This window comes from Pezoporus occidentalis, unplaced genomic scaffold (genome assembly GCF_034315485.1).
Source record: "Pezoporus occidentalis ecotype Australia unplaced genomic scaffold, CSIRO_AGI_Poc_V1 ctg295, whole genome shotgun sequence".
Lineage (NCBI taxonomy): Eukaryota > Metazoa > Chordata > Aves > Psittaciformes > Psittacidae > Pezoporus > Pezoporus occidentalis.
In genome coordinates, this window is record NW_026914885.1 from 108301 (window position 1) to 133006 (window position 24706).

Sequence of the window (24706 nt, forward strand, 5' to 3'; positions counted from 1 at the left end):
TCTTTCACCACGACTTAAGTGTCCAATGCTGTGATGACCATTAGAGGGGCCCTGACTCCAGCCAGGTGGAGGTAGGGGACAGTCGGATTTACTGGACTGTGTGGATCAGATGGCCTGGCACATCAGTCCCACAGAAGTATAAGGCTCTAGTAGATACCAGTGCACAGTGTACCATGATGCCATCAAGCTGTCAAGGGGTGGAACCCGTCTATATTTCTGGAGTGACAGGAGGATCCCAAGAGTTGACTGTGCTGGAGGCTGAAATCAGCCTGACTGGGAGGGAGTGGCAAAAGCACCCTATTGTGACTGGTCCAGAGGCTCCATGCATCCTCGGCATAGACTACCTCAAGAGGGGGTACTTCAAAGACTCAAAAGGGTACCGATGGGTTTTAGGTATTGCTGCTTTGGAGACTGAGGAAATTGAGCAGCTGTCCACCTTGCCTGGTCTCTCAGAGAATCCTTCTGTTTTGGGTTTGCTGCAAGTCGAAGAACAACAAGTGCCAGTTGCGACCACAACAGTGCACCGGCAGCAATATCGCACCAACCGAGACTCCCTGATTCCCATCCATCAGCTGATCTGTAGACTGGAGAGTCAGGGAGTGATCAGCAGGACCCGCTCGCCCTTTAATAGCCCCATATGGCCAGCGCGAAAGTCTAATGGAGAGTGCAGACTAACAGTAGACTATCGTGGCCTGAATGAAGTCACACCACCATTGAGTGCTGCTGTACCGGACAGGCTGGAACTTCAGTATGAATTAGAGTCAAAGGCAGCCAAGTGGTATGACACGATTGGTATTGCTAATGCATTTTTCTCAATTCCTTTGGCAGCAGAGTGCAGGCCACAGTTTGCTTTTACTTGGAGGGGTGTCCAGTTCACTTGGAACTGACTGCCCCAGGGGTGGAAACACAGCCCTACCATTTGCCCTGGACTGATCCAGACTGCACTGGAACAGGGGCAAGCTCCAGAACACCTGCAATACATTGATGACATTATTGTGTGGGGCGATACAGAGGAAGAAGTCTTTGAGAAAGGGAGGAAAATAATCCAAATCCTGGTGAAAGCTGGTTTTGCCATAAAACAGAGTAAAGTCAAGGGACCTGCACAGGAGATTCAATTCTGGGGAATAAAATGGCAAGATGGACGTAGACAGATCCCCACAGATGTGATCAACAAGATAACAATGTCTCCACCAACTAATAAGAAAGAAATGCAAGCTTTCTTGGGTGCTGTGGGGTTCTGGAGAATGCACATCCCAAATTACAGTTCGATTGTAAGCCCTCTCTATCATGTGACCTGGAAGGAGAATGATTTTAAATGGGGCCCTGAGCAACAACAAGCCTTTGAGCAAATTAAACACGAGATAGTTCACGCAGTAGCCCTTGGACCAGTCTGGGTCAGATGTAAAAAATGTACTGTACACTGCAGCTGGGGAGGATGATCCTACCTGGAGCCTCTGGCAGAAAGCTCCAGAGGAGACTCGAGGTCGACCCCTCGGCTTTTGGAGTCGGGGATGCAAAGAATCCGAGGCCAGCTATATCCCAACTGAGAAAGAGAAACTGGCAGCCTATGAAGGGGTTTGAGCTGCTTCAGAAGTCATTGGCACTGAAGCACAGCTCCTCCTGGCACCCCGGCTTCCCGTGCTGGGCTGGATGTTCAAAGGCAGGGTCTCCTCCACACATCATGCAACTAATGCTACATGGAGTAAATGGGCTGCACTAATTATACAATGAGCTCGAATAGGAAATGTCAGTTGTCCAGGCATTCTAGAAGTCATCATGGACTGGCCAGAGGGCAAAGATTTCGGAATGTCACCAGAGGAGGAGGTGATGCGTGCTGAAGAGGCCCCACCATATAATAAACTGTCAGAAAGTGAAAAGCAGTATGCCTTGTTTACTGATGGGTCCTGCCCTGTTGTGGGAAAGCATCAGAGATGGAAGGCAGCTGTATGGAGTCCTGGCCAACAAGTTGCAGAAACTGCTGAAGGAGAGGGTGAATCAAGTCAGTTTGCTGAGGTGAAAGCCATCCAGCTGGCCCTGGATATTGCTGAACGAGAAAAGTGGCCAGTACTTTATACTGACTCATGGATAGTGGCAAATGCCCTGTGGGGGTGGTTGAAGCAGTGGAAGCAGAGCAATTGGCAACGCAGAGGTAAACCCATCTGGGCTGCTGCACTGTGGAAAGATATTGCTGCCCGGGTGCAGAACCTGGTGGTGAAGGCACGTCATGTAGATGCCCATGTACCCAAGAGTCAGGCCACTGAGGAGCACCAGGAGAACCAACAAGTGGATAAAGCAGTTAAGATTGAAGTGGCTCAGATGGACTTAGATTGGCAACATAGGGGTGAATTATTTTTGGGCCGGTGGGCCCATGACACTTCAGGCCATCAGGGCAGAGATGCAACATACAGATGGGCCTGTGATCGAGGGGTGGACTTAACAATGGACACTCTTGTCCAGGTTATTCATGAGTGTGAAACGTGCTGCAATTAAAGAAGCCAAACGGTTAAAGCCTCTTTGGTATGGAGGACAATGGTTGAGGTATAAATATGGGGAGGCCTGGCAGATTGACTATATCACACTCCCACCAACCCGCCAAGGCAAGCGCCATGTGCTTACCATGGTGGAAGCAACCACCGGGTGGCTGGAAACATACGCTGTGTCCCAAGCCACTGCCCGGAACACTATCCTGGGCCTTGAGCATGACCAGCAGGTTGAAGGAGGTGATCCTGCCCCTCTACTCTGCTCTCGCAACACCTCACTTGGAGTACTGTGTACAGTTCTGGTGTCCTCAACATAAAAAGGACATGGAACTGTTGGACCTATTCCAGAGGCGGGCCACGAGGATGATCAGGGGACTGCAGCACCTCCCATATGAAGATAGTCTGAGAAAGTTGAGGCTGTTCAGCCTGGGGAAGATAAGGCTGCATGGAGACCTCATAGCAGCCTTCCAGTATCTGAAGGGGGCCTAAAGGGGTGCTGAGGAGGGACTCTTCATTAGGGACTGTAGCGATAGGACAAGGGGTAATGGGTTAAAACTCTGTCCTGGGTTTAGCAGTAGCAGTGATTTTTTTCACCTTCTTGGTAGCTGGTGCAGCGCTGTGTTTTTTGACTTTCAGCCTGGAAACAACGCTGATAACACTGTTTTTAGTTGTTGCTAAGTAATGTTTACCCTGACCAAGGACTTTGTGAGGCTCATGATCTGCCAGGGAGGAGGGAAAGCCGGGAGGAAGCAGAGACAGGACACTTGACCCAAGCTAGGCAAAGAGGTATTCCCTACCACAGCATGTCATGCCCGGGGTGGGGGGCAACTGGGAGTTACCTGGAAGGACGCGGGGTCTTCTGGGTCGGACTCGTTTTTCGGTGGGTGGTATCGTATTCTCTTCTCCTTGTTATTTTCTCTTATCACTGTTGTCGTTGGTGGTAGCGGTGGTGATTTGTGTTGTACATTGGTTGCTGGACTGTTCTTGTCTCAACCTGTGGGATTTGCACTCTTTTGATTCTCCTCCCCATCTGTCCGGGCGCAGGGAAGGGGAGAGCCCTTGGTGGGGGTGCCTTGATTGCTTCCAGCCTGGCACCACTCACTGGGAGTGAGTGAACAAGCTGTCTGGCTAGGGTTTAAACCATGACAAACTTAAACAGGGGAAGGTTAGATTGGATATAAGGAAGACATTCTTTACTGTAAGGATGGTGAGACACTGGAATGGGTTGCCCAGGGAATTTGTGAATGCTCTGCCTCTGGCAGTGTTCAAGACCAGGTTGGACAGAGCCTTGGGTGGCATGTTTAGTGGGAGGTGTCCCTGCCCGTGGCAGGGGGGTTGGAACTAGATGATCTTAAGGTCCTTTCCAACCCTATCTATTCTGTGGTTCTGTTATTTTAAAGAAGTCTTTCAATGGAAAGTAACGTTCATGTTTATTTATATCAGAAAATAAATGTGCTTATGTTTCTACTACTTAACTGTCGTTGCTTTGGCAGTGACAGTTGTTCAGTTGTTTTCAGTTAAATCAGCCTGCCTGAAAACTAATGAAGGCAAAATGAAATCTGCTGTTGGCTACAGTTCACTTTAGATCAGACCTTTAATGTTTAAGACTGAGGTATGGGAAGTCAAATGCTGTAAGCTAATGGTGGTGTGGTTTTTTTTATTGGTTGTGTTGTCTTTTTTTTCTTTGATATCTTGCCTGTAAAATGTGGTTCTTGCATAGGAAGGCATTGCCATATGATGCGTTAAGTCAAATTGTGTCCTAAGTTTCGTGACAAAATAAATGTTAATCTGAATAATTCTGTGTTTGCTTTCAAGATGAATGTAATACTAGAAATCTAGTTCTTAGCAATGTAATGTCTTACCTTTTCTATATGAAGACAACCTTCCCAGTTACTAATCCTCACATAATATTCACATTTGCAATTGTTGCTTGTAATGTTTTTGGTGGGAATCTTTCTTTACTTTTCAGTATTTTTTTTTTCTCATTTCTTAGACAAATGCATCTAGATGCATTTTTATGCAAGTTGCATTTAAAATAACTTGCCACACATAAGTCAGACATTGGTGCCCTGTCTCATTTGCAAGTTTGCATCCTAGTTTTCCATTTTTGTTAAATTAATGGATAGATAGGTGTCAAAAGTAGTTATTAATATTCCTACCAGTTTGTTTATTTAGTTAAGTTTCATTAATGAATTCCTTCAAAGTTTGATTTAGTAATTTTTGTTAATGTTAAGTGTATGACTTTGTATTAATTTCAGTGACTTTTGGAACAAGCACCTTAATGATCTTCTGGTTTTGGTGATGAAATCAATCTACTTCTGAAAGTGACTTGAGATTGTTAGCCTCACATCTTCAATTATGTGATTTATTTAAGGTGTTAGTATGTGATTTACTTAAGGAGTTAGAAAGCACGTGTTGATAGGTTGAGGTGCTAGTACTCTAATCTGAATTAGTTATAGAAGATCACACGACTTTGCTTAAGCAGAGTTGTGTATCCTTCCAGTGAACATGAAGTTCAACCCTTCTTATGAAAGCTTTGCGTAATGTTCGCAGAAGTCTAGGAATGAACCTTCTGTGTAGTTCTGTCTCTGACAATGTCAGATAACCTCATGCACCAGAAGGAGTTTCATTAGCATAAGAATTGCTGAGATAAGTAGCTTGAGAGAGGACGCCTTCAACACCGGAGCTGAGGGGGAGATCAGCGACCGGGAGCCTCAACTCAGAGCGACAAGAGCCACTGAGGGAGCCTCAAGTCCTCAACAGGACCTGCCCAGGAGCCGGCAGCTCAGCTGACGCGAGCAGCTGACTTACACGGGGCGGAGCCAGGAGCAGCAGCACCAACCCTGACTGGGTAAAAACCTGCCCCAGGGAGCACGGCGAACAGAGCGGGCAAACAGAGCGGGTCGAGGCAGTTTGCGCGGCAGTTCGCGCGGGCAGGCGAGCGGGATTGTGAGCACACGCTGTATGACAAGAGCCCGGTCCGGGAGCTCTGCTCTGGCTGCCCTGGCGGTGGCCAGCGTAGGCACCCAGACAGAGCCGATGAGAGGGGAGGCTGCAGTGTAGAGTTCAGAGTGTAGTGAGTGCCTGCACTGGTCTGGTGAGGGAATGGTGCACAATGGGCAGGGCTGCACTCGATGCTCCCTGGTGGAGGTCCTCCTCCAGGAGGTGGCTGAGCTGAGGGATGCTATTAACAGACGGCAAGATGTCAGAGAAGCTGAGAGTAAGCAGGAATGCTTGCTCCCGGCCCAAACTGTGCAGGGGCCTCAAGCTTCCCCTCCAGCTCATGAAGGAAAGAAGGAGGCCGTTAACCCAGGAAGCTTGGAATTAGTGACAAAAAAACCCAACAAAAAAAAAGGAGGAAAAGGACAACCAAAAGCAAGGGGCTTCCTCCTAAATCTGTTGTCCCCAAGCAGAAGCGCTTTGCTGTCCTGCAGGGAGCTAATGAGGAAACGCACTCGAGCCAGAAACAGCCAGCTGATGCACTGGTAAAGAAGATCTCTACTGGTGCTGCCAGGAAAAACCAATGGGTCGTAGTAGGGGACTCTACATTGAAAGGGACAGAAGCACTCGTCTGTCGGCCCGGCCCCGTCTCGAGGGAGGTGTGTTGCCTACCAGGGGCACAGATCAGGGATGTGACAGAGAGGCTGCCTGCTCTAATAAGTCCCATGGACTGTTACCCACTTCTGGTGATACACGTGGGTGCTAGGGATATAGATAGTAGTAGCCTGGGGAACATAATGAAGGACTACAGAGCCCTGGGAGAGGTGGTTAGGGGCTCTGGAGCTCAGATAGTCTTTTCATCAATTCTTCAGGATACAGGGGAAGACCTAAAAAAAGCTAGGAGGATTAGCCAGGTTAATAAATGGTTAAAAGGGTGGTGTCATAGTGTTGAGTTTGGGTGTCTTGAACACAAGACCCAAGTATATAGGCCAGGTCTAGTGGTGGCTGGTGGAGCTGATCTGATAAAGAAGGGAAAGAGCAGTTTTGGTAGGAGGCTTGCCAGACTGGTCAAGGAGGCTTTAAACTATATGTGTTGGGGGAGGGGGGCATCATTCCATCCCAACACACCCAGTCAGTTGCCAGCACCTATAATAAATGTTCCGAGCAATGTAGATATATTCCAGCCGCTCCAGCCAATGAGCCGGCTTCATTTGGAGCTCGGCTCAGATGCCTCTATACAAATGACTGTAGCATGGGGAGCAAACAAGAGGAATTAAGAGATGTATGCACGTCTACCGGGGTATGATATAATAGGCATCGCAGAAACATGGTGGAATGGCTCCTATGATTAGAGTGTTGGAATGGAAGGTTACAGGCTCTTTAGAAAAGACAGGCCTGGCAGGCGGGAAGGGGGAGTTGCCTTTTATGTTAGGGATAGGCTGGAGAGTATGTCTGGGGACAGGTGATCAGTTAACAGAGAGTTTGTGGGTCAGGGTTAAAGGGAATATAGCTATGGGAGACATTACTGTGGGGATCTGTTATAGACCGCCTGATCAAGGAGAACCTGCAGATGAAGCACTCTATAGACAGATAGGAAAACCCTCTTGCTCAGAGGCCCTTGTTCTTATGGGTGACTTCAACCACCCTGACATCTGTTGGAAGGACGGTACAGCCCGTCACAAGCAATCCAAGATGTTCCTTGATTGTGTGGAAGACACCTTCCTTCTGCAAGTAATAGAGGAGCTGACAAGGAGAGGTGCCATGCTTGACCTCGCGCTCACCAACAGGGAAGGGCTGGTTGGAAATGTGATGTTCCAGGGCAGCCTTGGGTGCAGCAATCATGAGATGGTTGAATTTGAGATCCTCAGGACAGTGAGAAGAGCATGCGGGAAGCTCACTGCCCTGGACTTCAAAAGAGCAGACTTTGGCCTCTTCAGGAACCTGCTTAGTAAGGTTCCATGGGACATAGCCCTAGAGGGCAGGGGGGCCCAAGACTCTTGGTTGACATTCAAGGATCACCGGCTCTAAGCTCAGGAGTGTTGCATCCCTACTAGAAGGAAGTGCAGCAGGAGGGCCAGGAGACCTCCTTGGATGGATAAGGAGCTGCTGAGGAAAATTCAAAGGAAAAAAGAGGCTTATAATAAGTGGAAGCAAGGACAGGCGGCCTGGGAAGAATATAGGGATATTGCTCGGGAAGCTAGGGACCAGGTTAGGAAAGCTGAGGCCCAGTTAGAATTAAACTTGGCTAGGGATATTAAGGATAAGAGGAATGGATTCTACAGGTACATAGCAAATAAAAGACAGACTAGGAAGAACGTAGGCCCCCTCAGGAAGCTCTTGGGAGAACTGGCTACACAGGATTTGGAGAAGGCTGAGGTTCTGAATGACTTCTTTGCCTCAGTCTTTACTGGCAAAGGCTCTGACCACACCGCCCAAGTCTTGGAAGGCAGACACAGGGACTGTGAGAATGAAGACCTTGTGCCCACTGTAGGAGAGGATCTGGTTTGAGACCATCTTAAAAATCTGAAAGTGCACAAGTCCATGGGTCCTGATGAAATCCATCCACGGGTCGTGAAGGAGCTGGCAAATGAAGTTGCGAAGCCACTGGCCATCATAGTTGAGAAATCGTGGCAGTCAGGTGAAGATCCCCAATGACTGGAAAAAGGGAAATATAACCCCCATTTTCAAGAAGGGGAAAATGGATGACCCGGGTAATTACAGACCAGTCAGTCTCACCTCTGTGCCTTGGAGCAGATTCTCCTGGAAGGCACGCTAAGGCACATGAAAATCAACAAGGTGCTGTCCTGGGTTCAGCAGTAGCAGTCATTTTTCTCCTCCTTGGTAGCTGGTGTAGTGCAGTGTTTTGACTTTCAGCTCGGGAACAGAGCTGATAACAAGGATATTTTGGTTTGGCCAAGGACTTTGTGAGCCTCATGCTCTGCCAGGGAGGAGGGGAAGCCAGGAAGAAGTAGAGACAGGACACCTGACCCAAACTGACCAAAGAGGTATTCCATACCACAGCACGTCATGCCCAGGAGGTAACTGGGAGTTAGCCGGAAGGGCTGGGAGACTGCAGGGTTGGAGGAGGTATCGGTCAGAGCTTGGTTGGGCTTGGGGGGCGAGTTATCGGTCAGCTGGTGCTGAGGTGTTGTATTCTCTTCCCTTGTCATTTCCTTTATCATTGTTATTATTGGTGGTAGCAGTAGTGATTTGTGTTATACCTTAGTTACTAAACTGTTCTTATCTCAACCTGTGGGAGTTGCATTCTTTTCGATTCTCCTCTCCGTCCCTCCGAGAGCAGGGGGAGGGCAAGAAAGGGGGGGAAGTGAGCGAACGAATTACCTGACTGGGTTTAAACCACGACAGGTGCTTAGTGACAGCCCGCATGGCTTCACTAAGGGGAAATCCTGCCTGACCAATTTGGTGGCCTTCTGTGATGGGGCTACAGAACTGACGGACAGGGGTAGAGCAGTTGATGTCATCTACCTGGACTTGTGCAATGCGTTCCGACACTGTCCCACACGGTATCCTTCTCTCTAAATTGGAGAGACATCAGTTTGATGGATGGACCACTAGGTGGATGAAGAACTGGCTGGATGGCCACGCACAAAGAGTTGTGGCCAGTTGCTCAATGTCCAGCTGGAGACCAGTAACAAGTGGTGTCCCTCAGAGAACGGTGTTGGGACTGGTCTTGTTTAACATCTTCGTCGCTGACATGGACAGTGGGATTGAGTGCGCCCTCAGCAAGTGTGCTGATGAATCCAAGCTGTGTGGTTCGGTTGATATGTTGGAGGGAAGGAATGCCATCCAGAGGGACCTCGACACACTTGTTAGGTGGACTGATGCCAGCCTTATGAAGTTTAACCATGCCAAGTGCAGGGTCCTACACCTGTGTCAGAGCAATCCCAGGCACAGCTACTGGTTGGGCAGAGAAAAAATTCAAAGCAGCCCTGCGGAAAAGGACTAGAGGGTGTTGGTCGATGAGAAACTTAACATGAGCTGGCACAGCTACAGGCTGGGCAAAGAAGAGATTCAGAGCAGTCCTGTGGAGAAGGACTTGGGGGTGTTGGTTGATGGGAAAATGAATGTGGGCCGGCAGTGTGCACTTGCAGCCCAGAAAGCCAGCCGTATCCTGGGCTGCATCAAAAGGAGACTGACCAGCAGGTCGAAGGAGGTGATCCTACCCCAGAAATTTTGTGCATTTCTGGTGTCCTCAACATAAAAAGGACATGAAACTGTTGGAACAAGTCTGGAGGCAGGCCACGAGGATTGTCAGGGGACCGGAGTACCTACCATATGAAGACAGGCTGAGAAAGTTGGAGCTGTTCAGCCTGGAGAAGAGAAGGCTGCATGGAGACCTTATAGCAGCCTTCCAGTATCTGAAGGGGGCATATAGGGATGCTGGGGAGGGACTCTTCATTAGAGACTTTAGTGATAGGACAAGGAGTAACAGGTAAAAACTTAAACAGGGGAAGTTTAGGTTGGTTATAAGGAGGAAATTCTTTCCTGTTAGGGTGGTGAGGCATTTGAATAGGTTGCCCAGGGAGGTTGTGAATGCTCCATCCCTGGCAGTGTTCAGGACCAGGTTGGACGAGGCTTTGGGTGATATTGTTTAGTGGGAGGTGTCCCTGCCTATGGCAGGGGGCTTGGAACTAGATGATCTTAGGGTCCTTTCCAACCCTAACTATTCTATGATTCTATGATAAGAAGCTGTTGCTGTGTTTTGTCTGAAGAAAAGCATCTCGCACTTCTTTGTCTCAACACTTCTTAAGGAGTAAGCAAAGCAACAGTAGCTGCCTTCAGGTTTCCTTTCCAAGTGTTTATTTTAATACTTTCTACAGGAGTGCTAAAATCTGAGTTTCTACTCTGCAGTGAACTCTGTAATGGAAGTCTGAGACAGAGGATGCAGAAGCATTGAATCTAGCTGTTTTGTGCCATTAACAATAAAAATCACGTTTTCAGCTAATAAAAAGAAAAAAGCAATAAACAGTACTTTTCTTTATGTGATTGTTTAAATGAACATAGATTTTTAGGTTTGTAAATATTTAGAAAATGGTTTCCAGAAAGCAGGCAGTCTGTTTATTGCTTTCAGCAAAGATAACCATCTGCTTGTTTTCTGTGAAGTTTTTTCTCTTCTTTTGTCGGGTGTCTGTTGTAGAGCATTTGCAATTGCACTCGTGATCATTTTGAAATAGCATACATGACAACTCTGGATGTATTTTGAAAATCTGGAGAGAATTTCATTGGAATATAAAAGGCTAGCAGATGGAGTAGTGCATATTGTTGGTGGACATTACAAGCAGCTTAGACATTATTAGGCCTTTCTAGGGTTTCATATGGTAGCTTATGCAATGACTAAGGACACGTCTTTTTTTCTGAATATTTGTATAGTCATGTTGTACTTGTTAATGTGACATAATTCAGTGGTGTCCTGACTGATCTTAGAAGTAAAACCCCCTGTGTGATAACAGTGAGTATCAGGTATTTCATCTTACTCTGAAGACATTTGACTAAATTAGTTAAATGCCAACTTTTGTGCTGATTCTGCAGAAGATAATTCTTAGGCACTTCAGTCAAGGTGCTCTCATGACTGGTGTGTGCTTTGGATATGTGCATGCATTTTAGGCATTTGATTGTCGTGAATGACGAAATATTGAGGGCATTGTAGAAAAATTGAAAGGTGTCTTGCCAGGGGTGAGTTTGAATCATTGTGTTCTAGGCTCACTCCAAAGTCTCCTTATACTTAAGCATAGAACTAATTGCTACTAATTACTTAGCCTGGGAAATCAAAGATGGCTGCATGTCTGGTCGCATCAGTCATTAGTAGTAGAAACACCAAGTTACCTCCATCACTTACAGAAACTACAGAAATATCTTGGTCTCAGTGATCAAAGGGTCTCAGCAATAAATGGGTTCTAGGCCGAGATAATCGACTGAACTACAGCAGGCAGCCTCAACTTTTTGGTTTTACCCCCTTATTCAGAGGAAATCGGGATAAGGTCTTGTTGTTTTTAAATGAAACATTACAGAATGACATCACCTGCTAGTAGCTAGGCTTTTGAAGTCTATTTCTAGCTCTTTCATTGATTCTCCATTTTGACCATAGGCATGTCATACAATCTTTCTAGGTCTCTGTTGACTTATGAAGGTGACCGAATCCTTTATTATTCAGCAGTGCTCTCATGACTTAGAGCATTTTTAGTTTGTTGGCTGTAGAACATCAATCAGAAATACTTTTGTACTTGTATTCAGGTCCTGTTAAAACAATTTTAAAATCCCTTTCTGGATTAGCCACTGTAGCTTGAGGATCTTAAGAACCACACCTCAAGCAAACTGAAAGATTTTGTTTAGTTCAGGTAATACTGACTGTATAGAAACTGGGGAAAATAACATTCAAACATGGAATTATTCATGTAGGTGTCAGGTTAAATTAGGTGACAGGTTCAAATGTCACAATTTTTAAATATGTTCACTAGCCTTTGAAATTCATACTCCTTCATAAAATTACCAGGGAGCCTTAGTGCTGTAAAAATCTTTTGCCTCTACTGACAACCATAAAAGATGTGGCTTAGTTCAGGTGTGTGTAGTAAATGCAGTAATTTGCTTGCAGGAACATTAAGAAACATTTCCTTAAAGAATTTTCTACTTTAGTTTGTCATATGCAAAAGCATTTTTCTTTTCCTCTCCTTGAAATACATGCTCAGTTTTCCAGCAGCTTTCCAGGTAGCAGTAGTTGTGGTAGGTAGGTTGTCCCGAAGATTCCTGGAGAGGCTGGGTGATTGGAAAAGAATCCTCTGGGAGCAGACTGGAAGCTTTGTTGCAGAATAAATCCTGTTCAGTTCTCCAGGTCTCGTATGGAGTAACTGGTAAGGGTTTGTTGGAATATTTATAAAAGAGGGTTCTCAGAGATAATGAAAGCCCAGAATCCTTATCCAATATGGGGAGTTCTTTTGTTGTGCTCCAGAAATGTACATGCTGAGTTCTAGTTCTGTATGTGCACAAAGATACCTTGCTCTTATACGAAACTCACCTATCCATGCAATCAGGAAAGGACTGGTGAATATCACCAGTCTAGTCTATGTTAAGTAGAGTGTTTTGACTGTTCTTCTTAACTTCTCTTTCTCACATGTATGCAGCATTATTTCTTTATGAAATGAAAAAAGCAGTAGAAAATACAGGACGACTTTAAGGGATTTAATATATTCTTTTAGCAATAGTTTCCTTATGTGTTAAGTCTTTGCTTTGTGTTTTATATCTCTTTATGGATTGGCACAGACTTAGAACGCACAACTGAGATGATCATGTATCACTGAAGTGAATATAAGTTTTTCTTGTAGAATTTAAGAATCAACCAAATAAAGAGAATGGATGAAAAGGTAGGTAGTGTAGCATATGGTTTTGTAGTAGGATTTTGATTGCTTCTCTTTCCAATTCAGGTCAAGATCTGATGGAAAACTTCACAGGACCTACCTGGTGGGCTTCTAAAACCCATACTTTGGTAGCTGAATTGCAAAGCCATTAGCTTGACTTTATTTACCCAATATACTAATCTGTTAACCATTTTCATAATGCTCAAAGTGAGGTTCTGCTCTGTGGATTACCTATTTGGAACTGGGTGATTGTTACAGTATAATTAGTGCAGCATTTCTGCCTTGTAGGTGGCTTTCCAGGAGGTGCATACACTGTTAGCATCTATTTTTTGTGTAAATTTAGAGCTTGCTTTTATGATTTGATTGCACTCATTCTGCCCATGTTCTTAATGAAAACAATGGTTCCAATATTGAGCAGGCATTATTTCCCAAGTTGACAGTCACAGAAAGGCAGAATGGCTGAGGTTAGAAGGGACCTCTGGAGGTCACTGGTCCAATGCCCCTGCTCAAGCGGGGCTGCCTAGAGCCAGCTGCCCGGAACAGCTTGTGAGTATCCACATCTTCGAGGATGGAGGCTACACACCCTGTCTGGGAAAAACCAGTGAGGGTGTTAGTGTGTTAGTGGTTAGTGTTAGATAATACTGTTTCCAGGTGCATGTAAATATGTAGGTTTGACACTTTTCACTGTGGTTAATCTGTGTGAAACAACTTTCCAAGTTAGAAATGTTGGCACTTTTTCCATGGTGTGTCCTGAACATGTGGTGTTTTCCTTTAGAAGAACAGTAATAAATTTTAAAGACTTTTATTTTAATGTAGTTTGCAGAATTACGGTATTTTTTTTTTGTTTAATCTGAGAACAACATGCTGTCACCAGCTATTATTATAGTGGCATACAGTTTTTTATTTCTGATATTTTAAATGCTTAGGTAATTTAAGCACTCGTACTGAAGAAATACGATATTGCATCTGTTAGAAACAAATACAGCAAGAATGTGAGCAATTTAAATACAAAACCATGAAGACAATCTCATTTTGATCTTACATAGCTGCAGTCCCTAGCTCTTAGGGAATACCTGCTCTGGATACTTCTTGTTGACAGATGAAAAAGAAAATACGTTCATTATATAAGTAAATAACATGGAATAATGGTGTGGCTGTATGACCTTTTTGCATGGCTTTTTATCTTCTGCATCACTGGAGATTCAACTGATCTATTATTTAAAAGAAAATAAGCCATTTTTTATACGGCAGTGGCAGCTGTATTTTTTCCAGCAGTATGTCTGTTTGTTTTGAGGAGGAAGAATGACTTGGTAAATACTAAGTTTCTATTACTGTATTTTTTTTTCAGTGTAAGCTGGAATTTTGCCATAGAAATTCTGGGGCTCTATGGCCAAAATTGTGTGCACAATTCTTTTTTTTTTAAAAGTGGCTTCTTTGCTTTGTGGACAAAAGCTGAACATGTTTGTTCCCTCTACTATGTAATTTACGTCCCTTTACTTACATAGTATACTAATTTATTTACTGAAATAATCTGTTCTGGTAGAATTTCAGCCAGGCATAGTTAAGGCTGCTTGCTATTCACTGCTACATATTTAAATTTCTTTTAGAAAGGCATATATAAAAGATGTTCAAGTGAACTGTAAAACGGGGTCTGTGGGATGAATAAATGTGGTTATATTGGTCCTTGATCTGAAGATTGTTCTCCATCCAAAGGAAGATGTATTTTGTCCTTGCTAAAGGGAAAAAAGCTCAACCCAAACCCCAAAAAAACAACCAAAAGCAAGAAACCCAAACCCATATAACACTTGAAAGGGAAATGAGGACTATGATTTTCAATAGTAAACTTTCAGTTTTACAGGTTTCTGGGATATTTAGGTTTGGGTGGGTGGCAGTAAGAATTAACAGTAATGAAAGCATAGCTGCTGGATTTGGAATTTGAAGAAGAGAAGTTATATTTGGTGATAAAGAAGCAAAAAGAACTCAGTGATGGAGTAGTGGGATTGGAATGGAAACAGAACTGATAATTCATGTTGGGAGTTTGCTGAGTAACTGGTAAGATTACAGAAGAGGGAAGCAACAAAGATAGTGGAGAAGTTGAATTCATATATGGACATACTCTGCAATGAATGTCAGTTAAGTTGAGATGCTTCTAGAAATATGAATGTAGACAGAAATAGATGGATTTAGGAATTGCTGCAGAGGATTAACAGGATCTGTTAGAATGTAATGAGCAAAGGACAAGTGAGTCTAGAAGAATATCAAGTATGAAAAAAGTGAAGGGTGAACAAATATTATTGAATAGATGTGGGTGATTGCAGGAATACTGAAGCTCATAAAAAAAAGCCTTAACTCCTTGATATTGGAACTAAAATGGCAGTTGGAACAATGCAGGATTAGAGAATGTCCTATCTCTTTTGTCCAAAAGGAAGTTGCTGATGGCCTTGTCTGTAGTTTCAGCAAAAGAGAAACACTGCAAAGTGTGGTGAGGAGTGAGTTACAGGGCATGTATAAGTTACAGAAGAAAATGGTCCACTCTTGGACAGTGTGTGGGAGAAGGAAAGTAGGACAATAATACTAAGTTGTGAGGAACTGGAGACAGGAGAACTTAAAACTATAATTTGGAGGAAGTGAAGACAGACTGATAAAAGACAGGAAAGTATAAGAAGAATTTGGTAGACTGTAAGATTAAAATGCTGGCATCAGAACACATGAAGGAGTAGAACTCAGAAAGGAGAACTGGAAAAGTGATCATAGGGATGGAATGGAAAGGACCTTTCCAGTTGTATTTGTTTCTGGCAAGATCATAGAGAAAAAGAGGAGTTGAAGGAACGAGGAGAGAGGAAAGAACATGAGCACCAGTGACCATACAGTCAGATTAGGGAGACCCAGAAGTCAGTTATAATACTTGTTCACTAAAAGAATGGCTGAATAAAAGAGAGTGGAGCTCAACAAAGGAAGCTGACATGAGTTGCCAGATTTGAGTCATCCCCCTGATTCTGAGGTGAAGGAATATGCTTAGAGAAGAACTTGACTGTGCACCACAGCTGTGAATGCAAAATTCACTTACTGAACACAAGCATTGGATGTTTGTGTGTGTTTGGTTAAACAATTTAAATTTTGCTTGATTTTAATTTTGTTTGTTTTTATGTTTCAGGTTCGTGGGAGTAAAGGTGAAGTCCTTTATATCCTGGATGCAAGCAATCCACGCCATTCTAATTGGCTGCGGTTTGTCCATGAGGCTCCATCACAGGAGCAGAAGAACCTGGCAGCCATCCAGGTAGGTGTGGTGAATTCCTACTATTTGCTTTGTGTAATTGATTTACTAATTTGATCTCCTCTTTGGTCTTTATCTCCTGCAGTAAAATCGCAAGATTTAAGTAGCAAACTGCTTTCCTTTTCCTACCTTTCTTTTCAGAAGTGAGCTCTTATGCTTGAATATAATGCTATAAATAAGATTGATAGAATAAAGCACCAAAGGGGTCCTTAGAAAAAGTGCTAGTGAAGCCCTAGCATGTAGTTCTGTAAAAGTTGCATTATTGCTGTTCTTTGCCCTGCCCCTTCCTCTCTATTTGTACTCAGCGGGACTTGGAATTTCAGTTTCTGTGTTGATGACCTGTCCAACTGCTTAAACCTGCTGCTCACCAGAGGGACTGGTTTGCTTATTTGGATCTTAAGCAAGCACTGCCCAGTGAGGTGGGTGCTGCCAATTACCCTGCAGACCTAGTATCAGCTTCTGTTCCTGTTCCAGCTGTGAGCTTTCCTGTGATTTCCATTCCACTGTTGTATTTCCTACTATGCCTCTTCTGCCTGGCTTTTCTTCCGTTATCACAGTTGAATGCTACTGTTAGCAGTGTACTGCATTGGAAAACCTATGTGCTTATCTGCCAACCATTGCTTGATTTGTGCCTCCTACTTTCCAAAGCTCTAGTATTACTGAATGTCAGTCTGTGACATTCCATCACAGATTGATGGCTGAGTATGACCACAGTTTTGCTGCCTACACTGTTTTCTTGGACCTTGTTGCTGTTCCTGTTTTAGGTCGCTGTTGAACAGCTTTGTCATCTGCTTTTTCTCTGAGCCTGTACTCTAGGTTGACTTTGGGTCAGACCTCTTTAGGTCTTAACATCTAGGCTACAGTTGAATTTTGAGTAACAGATAAGAAAAAGTGTTCGTCATTCATTCAGCAAAAACTTGTCAGCAATGACTGACTGCTTTATTGTGCTTTTCCTGATGTCTGTGACAAATCAGTGGTTAATAACTGCAGTACGACCGCTCCTTATGCTATTATTTCTGTATGTTTTCCTTCATTTTGGTCACTCAGGTATACCATGATCTATCAAAAGATTTGTTATAGTACCAGATAATGAGAGGCCCTCAGACATGAGAAATCCCAGGGGTTAGTATGGCATCAGCGCACAGGCAGTGTGATAGCAAAGTACAGTCAATGTTAGCAAATGCAAAGTAAGGTTCGCAAGATGTTGCCTAAATTTTTAAACAGTGTGAACAACTAATGTTCATTATTATATTTTAAATAAAGCAGTCAGTAAAATGACCTGAGTTTCTCAATAGAAGCCATAATGGAATATACAGTGCAAACCAGTGTTTTTTTTTGGTAATGAAAACAATTATTTAAATAAAGAAATGAAAAGAGACTGTTATGCTGTATCACGTAACATTGTACCTTGCTTAGAGTGTGCTTAGTGCATTTTGCATGCCTTTTAAAAAGATCATACTGGAGTTAAAGGATAGTTGAAAAAGGAAAAAGAGTGGCAAGAATGTTAGTCCTGTGAAAGCTTCCACAGAAAAATATTTAGAAAAATTACAGAGAAAAATAGAATAAACACAATCAGCATGTACAAAATTGTGAAAAGGATGGGGAAGGAAAACTTAGGAGAACAAACAAAAAATTTATCTCATAGGGTGTTTTTTAGTATTGTCAGTAATCAGCTGCCAAAATAACTTGTGTATTCCATGCGACTGACCTTGAAGCTGTAGAGATATGTACGTACTTGTAAGTATTTAATTGCATATAACAAGAATAAGTACTACTTGTGTTGAAAAAAGCTGTGTATGGGTGTATTTATTTGCAGGGTTTGATCTCATTCAGTAAATGGTAATGCAAATCCCAAAGCTTACTCCTTTAGGAGAAAAAAAAAATCCAAACCTAACCCACAAATCCTTCATTATTTTAATTCCACAATCTTTTCCATTAATGATAAGCAGATTTAAGGCCTCTTGGTGCAACAGCACTTTGTTTTATGAAAAAAAAAAAGTGGGTAAAAACATTGGTGGAATGTTTCCACTAGCGATACCTTTTAATTTGAATTGAGAGTTGCCTGCTTGCCACCAAGATGATAAAATTATATTTTACAAAGAGCAAGAAGTTATGAATTACATCAGTAAAGTTGTTCTAGTTTCATTAGCATTACTCATTTTAACGTGGCTGTGAAAAATAGTTTGTAGCAAACGTAAAAATTCCTAATCTTAAACTAACTGACTCAAGTAAAATATGTCTGCATATTTATAAAAAGGGCCAATCTACTAAGAGGAGAAAATAGAATAGTTAGAGATGGGTGGAGGCTTTGTGTCTTAACTAGCACATTACAATTACCTTTGTGAAATGCAATTTTTCTCCAGACATATGTGTTTTATGAAGACTGTTGTGATGTTGCCTAAATTTTTAAACAAGTGTTTGAATTTTCTCAGTTCTGCTGTTTACTCTTTAAAATGAATCTTTATCAGGGAATCTCACAAGTTAAAAATTGTTTCCTTGAGAATATTTGACTGAGAGTAATGATATGATAGCCTATAAAATGTGAAAATAAAGCACAATGGTAGAACGGGGGCTTCTCTTGCTTGTCCTAAGTCTGTTCGATGAATGCTTAAGAACTTCATGCTGGTTGTGTGCTTCAGAGCTGGCCCTTTGCGAATTTCTAGAAGACTTTGTATGAACTAACAAAAACATGAAGGGAAAATAATGATTTTTTTTTGTTTATACCCACTAATGCTGATGCCAACTAATTATCTTTCCCACTAGTTTTCTTTCCAGTTTCCAAATACTCCAAGGATCTTCTTGGTCTGCTCTGAGAACATTTCCAATCACTCTAACAGTAGCTACATATTTCCTGGATTGAGGTTTCTGCCCTCACAGACATTGCCGAGGTTGGTTTTACTCTGGGCAGCCTGACACCCTGGATCTGCAGGCAAAGATCAGGGGAAACTTGGTAAGGATTAGGAAGGCTGGGTTGGAGCAAGCTGGTCAAGCTCTGGAGGATGGGCAAGCCCTACTCTTTCTAAAGTAACAAAAGACTGTCTGCTTCCTCCTTTTCCTGTGTTTTCAGCTTTCAGGAGTGATGACGTATGTCTTACACTTTTGGATGGAAGTGTGAAAGGTTGTGAATGGTTCCTGGCTGTTGTGGTTTAAATTCTAGCCAGACAACTTGTTCACTGACTCCCAGTGAGTGGTGCTGGGCTGGAAGCAATCGAGCCCCCCCCCCCCCAGGCTCTCCCCTTTCCCACTCCCAGAGGAATGGGGAGGAGAATCAAAAGAATGCAACTCCCACAGGTTGAGATAAGAACAGTTTAGTAACTAAGGTATAACACAAATCACTACTGCTACCGCCAATAATGATAGAGGAAATAACAAGGGAGGAGAATACAACATCTCACCACCAGCCGACCGATAACTTTCCTTCCCAGCCTGACCAAGTACTGACCGATACCTCCTCCAACTGCGCAGTCCCAGCCCTTCTGGGTAACTCCCAGTTACATCCTGGGCATGACATGTTGTGGTATGGCATACCTCTTTGGTCAGTTTGGATCAGGTGTCCTGTCTCTGCTTCCTCCTGGCTTCCCCTCCTCCCTGGCAGAGCATGAGGCTCACAAAGTCCTTGGCCAAACCAAAACATCAGGCTGAAAGTCAAAACACAGCACTGCACCAGCTACAAAGGAGAAAAATGACTGCTACTGCTGAACTCAGGACACTGGACCATGTTCCCTTTAAGTATTCCCTCTTACAAAGCACATGTGAAGGTGTGAAACTATGGAAAAGCCAAGAACCTGAATGAGATATACCCGTAGTGGAGCAAAAATGGGCTAGCAGAGCTGTTGGAACAAGAAAACCATTTGCTGGGCAGGTCAGTGTGGCTCAGAGCTTAGAAGATGACTGTCAAGGCAGAGGGTGAGAGAATTAAAGTGGAACAATAAACCAAGAAAAGCATGAAGGGAGGTTGTGATGCCATCATGACCAGCACTTGGAGTTTTCTCCTAAGGACCATTGTGGCTTGCTGCAGATAGCAAAACAACTAGTGAAACAACCAGCATGGCCTAAGTAGGTAGACAGGGGGAACAACTGCAGATGAGTTCTTAGAAACGGGAGGATTATTAGAGTTATTTAAAAGATTTCTTGCTACATTCACTGTGTCTGCATGCATGTAGGTAAATGTGCTTCATTCAGGAGCTGCTGGTGGGAGGAGAGAGACTTAAATTCGTTTGTGGTTTCTGGAGATACTCCATTGATTTCACTGAAAATGCTGCCTTGGGGAGCTACTACAGTGTGGGTGTATCTGGATTAATTAGTGCTCTGAATACCTGACTACTAGCATTTGTTTGTCTGGAACACCCAGACAAATTAGCCTTGGAGGAGAAATGAGTTTGAGCTGTGTTTTAGTGTGGCCTGGCACCAGAGCTAATTTCTTTTCAATGTGAATGCAACCAAGAGCACTCAAGCATTGAGAGTCCCTGGTCCTTCTTCCATTACTCTCTTTACTATTACTCTCTTTACTAACCAAAAGTATGCAAATGGGAAAGAACCAGTCTGTTCTTAGGCATGAGCTGTAAAGTAAGCCCTGGATGCACATAACGCAAGTGCAGAGATGGTGAGGATGTAACAGTATTGATAACAGCTTGGTTGTTGGGGTTCTTACACTTGGTCTAGGTTAATCTGAATAATTCTGGTTGCTGTTTTTCTAGATTTACTGTGTGGTGTAGGATGACTTAATTGAAATGTGTAAGTTTGGGGTTTAATTTTTGCCTGGGATATGTGGCTTTTTCTTCTATTTATTTATTTATTTCCTCCCTTTGGCAAGCCATTAATAGGTGCATGCTTCCATTTATAAGGTTGCCTTGCTTTTAGCATAAGGTTGTCCTAAACAGTGATGTACTGGAGGTTTACCCCAGCAGTTTTATCCAGTCTAAGTGGAAACCGAGTGTAGAAAGACCTTTTACTTTTCCTCGTGTCAAGAGTTTCACTACATGGTTTGAGTTTAGACTGTAGCAAAATAAGGGGGCTGTGCAACTTGACAGAGGCATATGAAAACCAGCAACTCTTGGATGTATGCAGAAGTTAGGGTGGCATGCCAGTAGATATGTGGACTGAAGAATACATCTTGAAAAAAAATATGCATAATTTGTGTTTTTTCAAAAGCTGCTGTTGAGATAAGGACAGAGGAGTGGCGAGTCCTTCAAACCAGCAGCTGTATCAAGTCTGTTGAATTAAATAGGTTTCACTCTTGTGTGACAATATCTTGTGTAGTATACAACAAACCTTCTAAAGCTTGAGAAATACTACATCCCTGTTAACAATTTAAACTAATCTTAGAGTATTGCAAAAATTAAAAATCATTATCGTGTCCTTGTGCTAGGAAGCTTGTTGCAAAATATATGGCTAGATATAATGTAAAGAAGTGTAAGATAACTTTTCTGGATGCTAATCAGAGAAACACTACGATTTATGGTAGAACTTTGAAACCTTAATTGCATGAAAACGAGTCTCCCTTGGTACTTTGGGTAGATTCTAGAGGATTTGGTTCGCATATGGGAAGGAAAAAAAGCAGCAGTTTAGGAGGGAGACAGTTTTGTTGTAGAAGCCCCTCTCATGTTCCTCACTCAGCCCCTCTGCCAACCTTGGTGACTTTAAATAGTCAAAGACCAAAGTTATTAGCTTATGTATCTATTTGGAAGCTTGTTTATTCATTGGGGTGAAGGTTTTGGAGCTTATCAGTACATAGCTTGTCCTCTTGTACAGAATCTGGGCTGGATCTTTGGCCTTCTGTGGATCTCTGAATCTACACTGATTTAAACCAGCAGAGGGTTTTGATCTAGTGGTTTAAAGTACATTTTACAGATGTTCCTGCTAACTTGATAGTGAAGATAATTGACCAGGGATGGAAACCTCTTCATGAAAAAGGCTGGGAATCTTAAAGGAAAGAGAGACAAAGTAAACAAAAGTATGTGAACATGCTACTGAAATATAATTTATGCAGCCAGCAGCAAATGGAGCTAAAGCTGTATTGGTTATTTAAATTTGGTTATTTTTCTAATACTCAAATGTTTCAAACTTCAAAGTTCTTGTCAGGCAGAGTGTGTTAGGAGAGGAGGACTTTAATACCACCTTCACCTTGGTGTAAGCTACGGTACCTATTAGAAAAGCCTCACAGGTGAGGCAGGGGGATATTTCCAGAATACAAGAATGCTTAACCATGCAGCCACCCTGGGAAAGAAGTCCTAGAAAGGCAGTTCTAGCATTGTGTTCCCTGAGGAATTGAGCCATCCCTTCCATAGTTGAAGGCTAATATTAGTTCAGGTTCCCATACTTGTCTCTAGAATTTACTTTTTCTGACGTAATTATTTATTGCTTCTACTTACTATTTGCCACAGGAAGGGGAAAATATTTTCTATCTGGCTGTGGAAGATATTGAAACAGACACAGAACTTCTGATTGGATACTTGGACAGTGACATGGAAGAAGAGGAGGAGGAGGAAGAAGAAGTAACTGTTACCCAGGAAGATGAAGGCAGTGGCAACAACAAAGAAGTGCAACCAGCTGGTGAAAAAGTTGCAAGTGAGCAATATTTTAGGAAAGGGTAACTTGGGAGCTTAAAAGAAGAAAGAGAATGCTAATTGCATAGGATTGGGGAACTGGAAGGCTTGCCAGGTTTAATCTGAGCTCTTGTATGACTTTTATCTGTCTATTTTCCCCTTTACTCTGCTCTTGTCCCCTCTACTCTGCTCTTGTGAGACCTAACCTGGAGTATTGTGTGCAGTTCTGGTGTCCTCAACATAGAAAGGACATGAAACTGTTAGAACAAGTCCAGAGAAGGACCACGAGGATGATCAGGGAACTGGAGCACCTCCTGTATGAAGATAGACTTAGAAAGTTGGGGCTGTTCAGCCTGGAGAGGAGAAGGCTGCGTGGAGACCTCATAGCAGCCTTCCAGTATCTGAAGGGGGTGTATAGGGATGCTGGGGAGGGACTCTTCATTACGGACTGTAGTGATAGGACACGGGGTAATGGGTTGAAATTTAAACAGGGGAAGTTTAGATTGGATATAAGGAGGAAATTCTTTCCTGTTAGGGTGGTGAGGCACTGGAATAGGTTGCCCAGGGAGGTTGTGAATGCTCCATCCCTGGCAGGGTTCAAGACCAGGTTGGCCGAGGCCTTGGTTGATGTGGTTTAGTGTGAGGTGTCCCTGCCTATGGCAGGGGGCTTGGAACTTGATGATCTTAGGATCCTTTCCAACCCTAACTATTCTGTGATTCTGTGATTCTATGATTTTGATTTGAGTTGAGGTTCTTTTCGTTGCCTAATAGGAAGCAGCCAGTCCTGTGAATTAGTGAGTGAGTGAGTGAGCCTAGATTTCATGAGAAGCTAACATTAATTTTGGAACTAAAGACAGAATTCATTTCACCTGACGTGTAAGTTTATGGAAGTTAAGCTTTTGCTCTAAGAGGGGTAGTGTCCCTTTTATTAGATGGGAGAGCAATAAAACTTCTCATAAAACTCTTCAGCCAGTCCTAAGGTAAAATGTCTAAGAAAAGGTGAGCTGTCTGGTGAGTTCTCGGCATCTTTACCAAAGTAGAAACAATCTGGGTGAGTAATTTAGTCTAGCAGCCTAAATCACACCCAACTTAATACTTTGCATCCATTTGCAATTATGTTGGTGGTAATCCACTCAAGATAGGCTATGATCTATTCAGAGACAAATGTCTTTTGTGAATTTTGTGATTCCATTTTGCATGTAATGTAACCAAATATTCCTTGAAAACTATTCCTTTACTGGTTTTGCTTCCAATCATGCAGATCCCCTCACCTGTAAAGAAGAGCATGCATGCCCAAACTGTGAATCCAGTTTTGCTAGCCAGGAGATTCTAGCTGAACATCTTCAGACTTTGCACCAAAAACCCAGTGAGGAAAAGGAATTTAAGTGCCGAAACTGTGGAAAGAAATTCCCTGTGAAACAAGCTTTACAAAGACAGTAAGTAAAATCAGGAGTGTTTTTTTTTCAGGGATTACTTAAATCAGTTTCATTGTCATTTATTTCTCTTGGCTTAATCACTAGTTAGTAGTTTAGGAGATGTAATTTTTAAGCTGTGGATGTCATTACAGAACTAAGGAACAATTTAAAAGAAAGTAGATGGTGATCTAGAAGCACAAAAAAAAAGGGGAAAACAGTGCTTCATATTTGCTTAATTATTTGGGTGATTGAAAAAAAACAATTTGAAACATGAAAGACATGAGATTTAAAAGCACATCTTTACTGTCCTTGATAGTGTAAATATGCAATTTTGTCATTAACATATGTTACAGTTACACTTTTGTACAAAACCATAACTGTTTGTCTTTTGTATATGTATTTTTCTGCTTGCATTTAAATAGATCTATTACTTATACATTTAATTACAGATAGTACCTTAAATGCTTAAGTGATTATGGATAGTACATTTAATTTATCTTGCATTGAAACAACCAGACTTATATTGCATAGAATGTACTTAAGGCTGCTCTTGTAATATATTGGTCTTCCTTACATCTGAATAATGTGAACATTCCCAGAACTGGCAGCTCTACTTGAGCTCTGTGTTCTTTCATGGAAATAAAAAAAATCGTGTAGCAGAGAAGTATTTGATGGAGGCAGT

The 24706-nt window shown here is 42.8% G+C and overlaps 1 protein-coding gene across 9 annotated transcripts in view; it reads left to right on the plus strand.

Moving 5' to 3' along the window:
• Nucleotides 1–24706, plus strand: part of PRDM5 (PR/SET domain 5) — a 92946-nt gene that overhangs the window by 12630 nt on the left and 55610 nt on the right. For 6 of the 9 annotated variants that reach the window (XR_009966264.1, XM_062626630.1, XM_062626623.1 and 3 more), the window contains exons 3-5: nt 15945–16067; nt 22448–22631; nt 23871–24045. Coding sequence is in view for 8 of the 9 variants with exons in the window: in XM_062626630.1 (XP_062482614.1) it covers nt 15945–16067; nt 22448–22631; nt 23871–24045 (482 nt within the window). In the remaining variant the exon portion in view is untranslated. Of the gene's footprint in view, nt 1–15944; nt 16068–19818; nt 19927–22447; nt 22632–23870; nt 24046–24706 lie in introns of those variants that run through there. The other 3 variants (XM_062626624.1, XM_062626626.1, XM_062626629.1) reach the window with 2 other exon arrangements.